Source organism: Notamacropus eugenii, chromosome 7 (assembly GCF_028372415.1).
Source record: "Notamacropus eugenii isolate mMacEug1 chromosome 7, mMacEug1.pri_v2, whole genome shotgun sequence".
NCBI classification, from domain to species: Eukaryota; Metazoa; Chordata; class Mammalia; order Diprotodontia; family Macropodidae; genus Notamacropus; species Notamacropus eugenii.
Window position 1 is genome coordinate 53,518,677 of NC_092878.1, and position 12,636 is coordinate 53,531,312.

The 12,636-nt window shown below is 36.8% G+C and overlaps 1 protein-coding gene across 2 annotated transcripts in view; it reads right to left on the reverse strand.

The window, feature by feature from the left end:
- GOLM2 (golgi membrane protein 2) overlaps positions 1-12,636 on the reverse strand; it is an 80,228-nt gene that overhangs the window by 55,443 nt on the left and 12,149 nt on the right. For both annotated transcript variants that reach the window (XM_072625566.1, XM_072625565.1), the window contains exon 2: positions 6,207-6,261. In XM_072625566.1, coding sequence (XP_072481667.1) covers positions 6,207-6,261 — 55 coding nt within the window. The remainder of the gene's footprint in view (positions 1-6,206; positions 6,262-12,636) is intronic.

The following is a 12,636-nucleotide window of genomic DNA, read 5'->3' on the forward strand; positions in this document are numbered from 1 at the left end:
TTAAAGATTCATTTTTCTCCCCCTATAGCATTATACTCAGTTTTGCTGGGTAAGCTATTCATGGAGGCAAACCTGTATCTTTTGCCTTCTGGAATATAATATTCCAAGCTCTCCACTCCTTTATGCAGGTGGCTGCTAAATCATATCTGATCCTATGGCTCCTTACTACTTGAATTCTTTCTTTCTCACTGGTTATAGTATTTTTTCTTTGGCCTGGAAGCTCTGGATTTTGCTATAATGTTCCTAGGAGTTTTCATCTGGGATTTCTATCAGGAGATGATCAGTGGATTCTTTCTATTTCCACTTTGCTTTCTCGTTCTAAGAGAGCTGGACAGCATTCTATTTAGATTTCTTCAAAAGAATGTCTAGGGTCTTTTTTTTAATGGTCATGACTTTCAGATAGTCTAGTGATTCTCAATTTTTTTTCTCCTCGATCAATTTTTCCAGGTCAGTTGTTTTCGCTATGATACCTTACACTTTCATCTATTTTCTTCAATCTTTTGACTTTGTTTTAATATTTCTTCTTGTCTTGTGGAGTCATTGGCTTCTATTTGGTCCATTTTAATTTTCTGTTCTTTTTAAAATAAATTTTTATCATTTCTTTATGTTTAACATTTATTTAAAGAAAAACTTTTGAGTTCCAAATTTTTTACCTCTCTCATATCGCTTCCTATTGATACTGAAAGATATTTGGTAGAAAAGAGATTTAGACCAACATTTTATATTGGATACCACAATTACTTCCAAATTGAGATGAAATTTAAATATGAAATCCTATTAGAAATTAAAAGAAAACAGTTCACTGGAATCATGACTAGATTTCAAGTCAGAAAACCACTGAGAAGGCAAGAAATGTGGTATCAATTATGTATGTGAAATCATTTAAAACAGATTTCCATATTAGTCATGTTGCACAAGAGCAAGAAATACAAAGAAAATGAAAAAATTATGCTTCAATCTGTACTCACACTTCATCAGTTCTCTCTCTGGAGGTAGACAGCATTTTTCATCAGAAGTCCTTCAAAACTGACTTCAATCATTATATTATTCAGAAAAGCTAAGTCATTCACAGGTGATCATCATATAATGTTGCTGCTACCATATACAATATTCTCCTAGTTCTGCTCACTTCACTCTGCATTAATTCATATATGTCTTCTCCAAGTTTTTCTGAAACCATCCTGCTTGTTGTTTCTTATAGCCATTTCCCAACTGAGTGGCATCCCCTCTATTTCCAATTCTTTGGCACTACAAAAAACAGCTATAAATATTTTTTGTGCATTTAGGTCCTTTTCCTTTTTTTAAAATCTCTTTGGGATATAGACCTAGCAGTAGTATTGCTGAGTCAAAGAGTATGCAGAGTTTTATAGCTCTTTGGGCATAGTTCCAAATTGTTCTCCAGAATGGTTGGACAACTCCACTAACAGGGAATTAGTGTCCCAATCTTTCCATATCACTTCTAACATTTGTCATTTTCCTTTTCTCTCATGTTAGCCAATCAATAAGCATGAGGTGGTACCTCAGAGTTGCTTTACTTTGCAATTTTCTAATCCAAATGGAATTAAGAGTATTCCATTCTAATTTTCAAGGAGCTTGTTACTTAAGTAAGGTTTTGTATCTCCTGTGCCAGGCTATTACTTCTCCTTCCAATTCTTTCTTCCATATCTCTTTATTTCCCATTTTTTCCTCTAGTGTTCTCATTTCATTGATAAAAAACTGTTTTTTAAATTCTTTATTCATTTCTTCCAGGAATTCTGGATGGATTTTACGCAAGCTTTGTTTCTCTCTTTCATTTTCTGCCTATAGGTGTGTTGGAGTTATTTTCTTCTTCTGAATTTGTGTCTTAAGTGCCTTGTCAATATAATATCTTTCTGTAGTGGTATCTTTTTATTTGCTCATTTTTCCAACCTACATCCTTTCTATGTTAGAGGTGGGATCTGTGAACTTCCAGAAGGAAGATCTAGACTAGTCTTGTTGCTGTTTTCTTAGGGCATTGAATATAGTGTTATTCAACTGAAGGACAACTCAGGCTGAGACTTGCAAGCTTTCAGTACTCCCAAAGTCATCTTAAACAGCGAAATCTGACTGCTGTCTTCCTAGCCTCAGTTTTGCAAGTTCCTGATCTGGGTTTGAGTCTGAGCAACAACATACTGCTTCTGGACTCAGCTCCTATCAGCCAGCTGGGAAGTCCTGCTGGTTCTAAGTAACAATACTACACATTCCCCTTTGGTCTAGATTCCTGAGCTGGTTATTGTTCTGTTGGTGTCACAGTGGGCTAGAAGCTAGAACTGAGATACAACTTTCTACTACTGGAGTCTGAGTCATTATACTGCTACTTCTGCATCTGGCCTTCTCTTGATACACTGCCAGGGCCTGTGATCTGTTGCTATTCTGGAATATTACCCCTATACATGTAGGTCCCTTTCTAAGTGTGCCCTGGATTTGTGAGCAGGACCTGGGTAGTGACTGACACAGCTGACAGGTGGCACTTGTTCTCACACCCTTAAAAGGATTGTGGTGACTCAGTATGGGTCTGGGACCTTGTCTTACCCTGGTGCACAGCTTCTCCCTTGTGCTGAGGTGCTGTGTAGAGTGTGCCCCTGCCCAAAACCCTTTTCCAGTTTCTACAGACTTCTTTTTCTGTTTTTCTATGGTGACCTGGACTGGAAAAATAACTCACTATAATTTGTAAAAATTTCCCCTTCAGGATTAAGTTTGGAGCATTTTGGAGGTCTGTTTGGAGGAGTTTGGGGGTAGAGGCAGAGATAGCTGTATTGCTTCCTGCTACTTCACCATGTTGGCTCTTATATGATAGTCAGTCTTATTATATCAAGTCTCTCATCACAGAGATAGTTACAAATTGATAATCCCTTAATTTAAGTTTCAATTTTAAGTTCCTTATTTTAAGTCCCCTTTCCCCATCTATTGAGAAGACAAGAAAAAGAAAATTTATGGAGAAAGATCCACACTTCAAGAGCTCCTTAGGAACTAAGCCAAAGAGAGTCACTTTCAGTGAATGAAATGTTCAAACTGATCACTACCTTTTCAAATGTCATTTACTAGTTGTTTTAATAGGAGAAGGCAACAAGTTTAGTGGGAAAAAACCAAACAGACCTTGGAAACAGAATGAAGTTCCACGGAGAATCATATTTGAATAAAGCAAATTGAACTGAGATGGGACAACTGTAAACATGTAAACACAACCCTGAGAAGGAACTGCTTGTGAAGGAAAGAGGCCTCAGCTTTGGCCAGTTCTTTGTCTCCTCTCTCCTCCCCAACTCTGACCAGAGAAGGACTTTACCAGCTTTAAAAGGTCTGAAGGATGTTGGACCTTACCATCTTCCAATTGCCCCACTTCCGGAGGGAAGGTTTGGGTGGTCCTGTTGCTACCTTTTGGGGCATTGGGTGTTCAGTAACTCTAAGATCTCATAGACAGGCTGGGGACCTACAAGCTTTCAGTATTCCTAAATTGGTCTGATACAGGACTAAGTCTGATTGCTGCCCTCCTGGTCTCAGCTTTGCAATTTTGTAACTTGAGTCTGGATCGGAGCAAAAGTAGACTGTTCCTGGACCTTCATCCCCAATCAGCTAGCTGAAAAGTTTTGTTAATTCAGAGTCTCAAAACTTTAGTATCTATTTCAGTTTGGGATTCTGCCCTGGTTATTCCTTTGTAGTCTAGGCTAGATGCTAGAAATGAGACCCAACTCTGTGCTGCTGCTGGCTTCTGAACTTCTTCCTTTCTTGATATAATGCCCAGTGTCTCCCCACTTAGGATACCAACCTTGGCATAGATCATTTTATCAATCTACCCTGGATCTATGACCAGGAACTGAGCAGGGGCAACAAAGCTGTCAGTTCGTACCAATCTCCGTCAGTTTCCCAGTAGAGATCTGGGACCTCCTTTTCTGCTAGTGCACAGTCTCTCCCTTGGTGCTAGGGTACTCCACATGTGGTATAATTCTGACCCAACTCCATCCCCAGGGTCAGCAGACCTCCTTGTCTACCTGTTTCCTTAGACTGAGATGGGTTAGACAAGTGACTCACTGTAATTTTTTCTAGATTTCTCCATTAGGATTTGGTCTGGTGCATTTTTTAGATCTGTTCGGAAGAATTTTGTGGAAGGGGACTAGGCTGTATGAATTCCTACCACTCCACCATCTTGGCTACACCTCAATTGTACTATTTTTTTCTTTGGCCTACAAGCTCTGGACTTTGATTATAGTGTTCCTGGAAGCTTTCATTTTGGGGTTTCTCAGGACATGACCAAGAAACCACGGCAGTTTTCTTTCATGACTTCTTGAAATGTAGTGTTTAGGCTCTTCTTTTGGTCACGGCTTTTGGATAGTCCAGTGATTCTAATTACCTTTCTGATTTTCAAGTCATCTGTTTTTGCTATGATATACCTTTCACATTCATCTATTTTTTTCCTGTCTTTTGACTCCATCTGTAGTTATCATGAATGAGTTTCCTTTTGTAATTTATGGCTGGTTTTTATAAATATAAAGGCTAACAAATCTTGTGAACCTTCCTGAGATTTGTGAAATGGTGAGGTTTAATGAAATGAGCATTGGGTTTAGACAGGGTTCAAACGCCAGCTACACCTCTTACTGCTTGTATGGTTAGGGATGAGTTACTTTACCTCCTTGGAACAGTTCCCTCATATTGAAATGAAAAGGTTAGACCAGATGACCTCAATACCTCTTCTAGTTCTAAACCCATGAACCCAAGATCCAATGCAGAAACAAATGGAGATAAGATTCAATTTCTGATTTCAAGGAGTGTACTTCTGGAGGGATAGATATGTACATAACTAAAAAAAAGACAAACTACATTTTTTAAGTAGGAGGAGTACTAACAATTAAAAGAATAAAGAAAGGCTTCAGGCCTCACATAGGAGGTGGCCCCCAACATAAAATATGAAGAAGGTAGAGATGAGTGAGAGCATTTCAGACCTAGGGTATGCTTTGTACAAAAGCATGGAGGTAGGTGATGAATGTTGTAAAAAGAGAACAGTTGGTTTGACTGAGGATAATAACCCTTATCCAATGATTGGCAAACTCTCTCTTCTTCTACTCCAAGTCCCTCTCTAGGTAAAAGTTCCTTCCTCTCTGCTGATCAGGGAAAAAGAAAAAATCTTTGCAACAAATATCTCTGATGTGCATTTTACATACAAGTTATATAAAAGACTAACATAAATATAAGACCAAGAGCCATTCCTGAATAGAAAAGCGGTCAAAGGATATGTAAAAATAGTTCTCAAGAGAACTGCAAACTATTAACAGGATGCTCCAAATCACTAATAATAAGAGAAATGCAAATTAAAACAACTCTGAAGGTCTACCTAACACTCAGAAAACTGGCAAAGAAAAAAATTACAAAAGATGCAAAATGTCACTGTGGGAGTGACTGTGGAAAGAAAAGCATACTAACACATGTGATAGAGCTGTGAATTGGCCTAACAATACAAAGCAATTTAAAAATTATATTTTAAGAGTGATTAAGATCTCCATTTCCTTTGACCCTAAATTAAGGCCACTCACATCAGAAATGTGAATGAGGTTTTCCTGAACTCAAGGAATTTGCAAATGAAGAGATTTGACCAATTTCTCTTAACCATTTCAATCTTTTTATTTGGGGGCAAATGCCTCTCCAAATGAGTGACTGTATGGTATTTGAGAGTGGGAAAGGAAATTCACTGTACAAGACTTATCTATCCAGAGGAGACTGTATTTTTTCCCAGATAGCTGGCAAAAGAATTGGGATACTGTAGGTCTCCAAATCTATATTCAGATTGGGGCAATGAGAAAGGTAGGATGGACTGTGGAGTACCTGAACTAAAGAAAGTACCTGCTTGATGAAAGCATTAACCATTAATATAATGATATAATATTTGAATAAAATAAAAGTTATACTTGGCTAAATCATAAAAGTTAGCTCAGGCTGATCTGGTTAATAAAGTCTATGAGCAGATCATTCAGCTTAGTCTAAAAAGCCTCTGACATTTTCTAGTATTAAAACAATATTTATGGAAACATTTTAGGATACTGTGGAGTATGTATGAATACAGATATAGCTAGTTTTAAATCATATTATATATAAGGTTTCTGCTATTTATGTTAACAGATGGAACCCTCTGCTTCTTGGGCCCTAGTTTTAGACATTTAGTACCCATTTACTGATATTTACTCTATAGTGAAATTTCTTACCCTTCAAACGATGTATGTCTGCCATCTGATATGAGATGTTGTTCTGTAGTTTAACCTGAAAAGAAAGATTAAATTTTATTTTGTGACATAAAGCACGGCTCTCATATTCACTGTGGGTTTAATAACAAAAAGCAGGGCAGAAAGTTGTGATTCTGTAATTGCAAAATTTATTTTTGGTTTGCGTATAAAATGTTCCTTCTCATTTGGTATACAACACACAATACAGCCTAGTCTTTTGAAAGAGTACAAAGTGTGTGAAGAGTACTGTTCAATAATTTTTTTTAAAAAACCCAATGGGAGGCTATACTTCCTGACTCTGATAGGAAAGATTAATTTTGATAGGTAGTTATCACAATAAGATAGGTACAAAGATGTATTTAAGTTGCTCACATCTAAAAACAAACTAAGGATATTTAATATGTAATAAAATAACACCAGAAGACTCGAATGTGTACTTTTTGATGAACCAATTAATTTACAAATGGAAACAAAGCTTTAGGTAAACATGATCCCAATTCATAAGTAATAATAATATATAACCCATGGCCTAGAGCCTTCCAAAACTCTAAGTGCAAGAGAATTGGGGACTAAACCTCTAAAAGAGTAATTTTCTCTCTGGAATACTGCCCCCATTCAAAGTTACTCCAGGAAAACTTCCTAGTATACTCATGATATAACTCATTTCTGAGTTTCCGAGAATGTGAATAAAAAGGGTCCATCACCAATTCCTATGTATATACATAAATATATAGATATACATATTTACATATATATGTGTGAAAGCAGAGAACAACTTTTATTTCACAAAAAAATTAAGATGCAAAAGTCCACAGTGTTTTAAAAAACACACATAAAATGTTCAGTCCATCAACAATCTTCTCAGAACAGAATTGAACTTGGTGTTGCCTTTGAGGTAGTAACCCTTTGACATTCCAGTAAGTCCCAGAGCATCTCCTATAGTGCCCCCCAATTCCTAGTATCATCATGTGGTTTAGATCCCCCTAAAAGGTAAACATACTTTGGGGGCTGTTGAAAGCAATCTTCTTTTGTCTGGACCTGTACTAGACAATGGCCTTGCTCTCCAAGTAGGACGCTGCTTAATAACTACGTAAATGATCTTTTTCTTTCCCTAAGGAACAGGTTTCATTAGGAAAACTCTTTTTTTCCCACAGGCCAGATCCTGGAACTTTCTAACTTGGGCTAAGTGGGCATAAATATATATTCTTCCATTTATTTCTGCAGGAAGCCTCTCAGTGCCCTGGCTACAACCATCTCGAGCTGGGAAAGTCTAGTCCCAAGATTTCTTCTCTTAGTTTGTGTACAAGCACATGCAAATCTACCATGTACTTCTTGAGGAATCCTAGTGACGACCCAGCCAATGTTTTCTCTTTGGCTATGAATGTCCACTTCCAGATTACATCTCTGACTTGTGCTCAGAAGCTACAAGTGAGCACATGTAACATCAGAAGTTTCCTAGGTTTTCTTGGTAAGGCAAGAAAATTGTGGGCATGCCCATTTCCATGGGGAGATACTTCTTAAAATATCTCCAAACAAGATGTCTCCACCCAAATCTCACTGGGATAATTGGAGAGTTCATCACAAAAAGGATTCAATTCTCCTTACAATAACAATAGTTAGCATGTATACAGAACTTCATGTGACCCCTCACAACAACCATGAAGTATGTAATATATTTCCCCAATTTAATATATAAGGATTATATATAATATGTAATATATGTATTACTGTATATAATATATAAAGGATATTATATATATGAAATATTATATATATAATATATGTAAGGTCCAAAAAGGTTAATTGACTCATACCAGGTTATACAGCTAGGAAGTAGAAGAGCCAGAACTTGCAACTAGAGCCTCTGAATACAGATATAATGTTCTTTCCACCATCTTACAACTGCCTTTCTAAAAATAATTGTCTGTCCTTAAATTTCTTTCCTTAAATACAGATGTGCCACAGGATAAGGGAAATAGGATCACAGATTTAGAACTACAAGGGACCTCAGAAATCATTTAATCCAAATGCCTCATTTTTACAGATGAGGAAGCTGAGGCCTACAAATCTTAAATCACTTGCCCAAGGTTACATAGGAGGTAAGCAGAAGACAGGATTAGAACACGAGTCCTCTACCTCCAGATCCAGTGCTTTTTTCAGTGTGCCCATTAGTCTTGAAAGTCCAGGATTTAATCACAGAAAAGACACAAGGTATTAGATGTATGAATGTATGCATGAATTAGAATGTATGTATGAATGACATATAAAAGATGGCAGTTTAACTAAAATAGAGGATAGTGATAGAGAAACAGTAGAAGATAAAACTGGAAAGGTAGGCTGGAATTAGACTATATAGGACTTTGAATGATGGATAAGGATCTAGATGCTTCTCTAAAGGGTAATGAAAATTTCTGAGTAGGAGAGTGTGAAGCAGTATCTTGGGTAAGTTAATCCGGTGGTAGTATACTGTATGTATATCTGACCAGTGTCATTTGCTCTTCTCTCCCCCAAAATTCTTTTAAAAACTCTGTTTTAAAAACTCAATACATTAAAAATGCCACTTTTCTTTTTATACATTAAAAATGTTAGTTTTCCTTTTATCTGTTTCACCCACTTTTATATAGCACATTTTCTCTTCTGACAAATTCTTTTACATATATACGCATATATATGTATATTAGGCATTTCAGCTGCTCAATAGTCTTTACCTAGAATACAGATTCTCTAATCTTTTTTTCCCTTTTCTTTTAATAAAATTCTATAAACTCTGTCTCTTTAACTGTAGCTTGCCTCCTCTGTTCTCCCAATCATCTGATTTCAAAAATGTTTTACTCAGGTGAATTCTAAGACTAAATGTTACTGTATTTCCTCCTCCCAATTTTCTTGGACATATACTGTCTTTTCTACCTCTTTGAATAGGAATTTGTTATGTATAAACTTCATGCATATCTGCTTTGTCCTAGTTCTGTTTTGTGCTTCCTACTGATGTTTTCATCCTGAAATGTGTTAATTTCCATTTTGTAAATAACTCTCCCATAATATTTCTTTTAAAACTATTTTTATTGTTTCTCCTTTTTGTATTCTTGGGTTATAACAACCCAATAACAGAATTACAACCACTCTGTTGTTTTCTTCATAAGTTAATTTTTGGTACTTCCCACTCAATGTCCTCTTCTCAAGACAGTTGAAATCCCCTCTAATGCCATCCTTCTTATCAGATGCAGAAAAAGCACTATATAAAGGATTTTTTAACTTTCAAATTTCTTTTAGGGAATACACATATTTTCACATCTGATCTCCCCAACTCACCATCATAATTATGTCTTCTAAATCAGATGACACATTTTGAAAATCTATAATATATAATAAAAGTCTCACCCCTAGTTCTGGAAGGACAGCTACACTAATGTATTTTTGGTGGAGCTGCAAAGTGGTCCAAGTGTTCTGGAAAGCAATTTCAAATTATACAAAGAGGCTGATTTAAATGTCCAGACCCTTTGACCCAGAGATTCCACAGCTAGGTACATACTCAAAGAAGGTTAATGACAAAAAGAAAGATATCATATAAACAAAATGCTGATAACAGCACTTTTTGTCCAACAAAGTAAATGCCCATCAATTAGGGAATGGCTGAAGAAACTGTGGTATATGAATATGATAAAGTAATATTGTGGTATTTCAAAGAAATTTCAAGATATGATGAAGCACAGGAAGACTTATGTTAACTGATGCAGAGTACAAAAAGCAGAATCATGAAACAACAGACAAGACTACACAATGTAAATAGAAAGAACACAATAAAACAATCAAAACTAAATTCTGTGAAATGACAATAACCAGATGTGGTCTGAAGAGGAGATAAGAAAAGGCACCTTCTCTCCCCCCATCTTTGCAGAGGAGAAAGACTATAGGCATAGAACACTGTATGTAATGTTAAATATTTTTGATATGTTGGTTAGTTTTCATGAAGTTTTCCTCCCTCTCTTTTATTCTATGTTATAAAGAATTGCTCTAGGAGGAGAAGGAAATATTCACTGTGAAATGTAGATGATGTAAAAACAAAAGATAGCAATAAAAATCATTTTTAAAAAATCCCACCCCATTTGGGATGGAATACTAATCTTCTTTTAAGAATATTTTGCTAGGTTCTTCATGTGAGAAATTGCATTCTTCTTCAGTCCTTATACTAAAAACTATAGTTTTACTTATCTCATAGCCCCATAGGCTACACTACTCACTTTCTTCATCTTATGCTTGTAAGCTTTATAATTCTAATTAGTCCTTCAAGGTTTTCTTTGACCTCTCTTTTTTTCCCTCTTACTCCCTTAGTCTTGTCTCTTTCGACCTCTTATGCTAGATTCTATGTTATCTTCCTCCTGCTTCTTCCCAGATTTGGTTTCTATACATAATGAACTAGTTATTCTTGTTCTTCCCCTCCATTCATTTCTTTAGGATAATCTCTCTATTTCTTCCTTTCATTTTCTGTGATCTTTGTAATAGATCCATTTCTTTTGAGGCAAATATTCCCTCTTTCCCCTTTTAGTGACAAGCTAACTTCTCTCTAGTTTTATTTTGCTTCTAAGCCCCTCTGACATACCACTGTCTTTTGCTTCGGCAAGACCCATGGAAACCTATCTTCTCTATTTTCCTCTGGCTTCCTGACAGCCCATCTTATTGCCCTTATCTTATCTTATCTTATCTTTCTTAAGAGGCTTCCCTGAATAAATATGGACATCTGTTGCCCATTCTATTTTATTTTTTTCTCCATTGCTGAGCTGCTTGCATAAATATGTCCAGTAAAAACCACAAAGGTTACCTGTAATGCTCTTTTAACAAACATTATAGGGTCTGTGTTTCTGAAAAACTAGAATGATTTTATGAACTACATTTTTGTCTTGGATTAATACCCCTATATTCAACTGAATTCAATAATACCTGCCTAACAGGAGTTTACAATCTCTTGGAGGGAACAACTATACATAATAACAAACACAGTCTCCTTTAAGCAAGAAGAGAACCCAAATGACAAAGAAATCAAAGATGGTTTCACAAAAGGGGTTGCAACTGAGCTGAGGATTGAAGGAAAGATTCTAAGAGATTACAGTGGGAGACTGTATTCAAGGCATGGGATAGCCTGTGTGAAAACACAGAGGTAAGGAATGAAATATTAAGTAGGGGAACAATTGGTTGATATGTTTGCCTCCAACACAGTAGAATGCAAGAAAGGAAATAGAATGAAATAAGGCAGATAGAAAAAAAGGTAGGTTGGAGCAGATCATAGAAGCCTTTAAATGCCAGGCTAAGGAGTTTTTATTGTATCCTCGGGGCTGCAGTGAGTCACTAAAGTTTTGGGGTGTTTCTTTTTTAAGCAAGAAAGTGACATAATCAAACCTGTACCTTGGAAAGACTATTTTGTAAGCTTTCTGGAAGATGGGCAGGCGAGAGAGAAGCAGGAGACTGATGTTGTTCATCCTTCATTTTTGAAGAGGACAAAGACATCATGATGAGATGGATGATATCTTGACTTGTGAATGAATTAGGTTTAAATGAGGCAGAACTGCAAAAAGTCATCAGCCTCACTCTCTTTTCCAAAGTCATCAAAGTCCAGTGGCAGGATTAAAGTCAATAAAGGCAATGACCTGGGATGTAGTGGATGACCATGGTGTCTTCAATGTTTCCAAGCTCTAAGCACTCTACAATGCCTGCTTCTGCCACCTTTATGGCCATTGGTACAAACTGTTCTCATCCACACGTTTTGCCAGAAGAAGCCTTCACATGGTTGGGATAGACATAGCTGGGGTAGATGTGTTGGTTACCCTCAATCTGATTTAGCCCATCTGCCAAGATGGTTTTACTGGGGTGGCTGCTGTACATGCTGTAGATTCTTAGAGCTACAGGTAAAAGTTGGGTGACACCAAAGATGGATGAGTGGAAAGGGCTCAGCAAGCCCTCACACCAGAGGCTCTAGACATTCCAGAACACTCCATATACCCACTAATCAAGCTACCCTAATAGTCTAGATTAGAAGTGTTGACAGTTTGAATGAGGATGGCTGCTAGGTAGGGAAAGAGACCACTTTCAAATCTTGAACAGCTAGTGGGCAGCTAAGTGATGCAGAGGATAGAGTGCCAGGCCTGAAATCAGGAAGACTCATCTTCTGGAGTTCAAATCTGGCCTGAGATAGTTCCTAGCTGTGTGACCCTGGCCAAGTCATTTAATCCTGTTTGTCTCAGTTTCCTCATCTATAAAATGAGCAGGAGAAGGAAATGGCAAATCACTTCAGTATCTCTGCCAAGAAAACCCCAAATGGGGTCATGAAGCGTTGAACACAACTGAAACAAATCAATATCAACAAAAGCTCAAAACAACAGTTTTGAGCCAGTCACTTAAACTCCTTAAGTTTCTGTGAAAT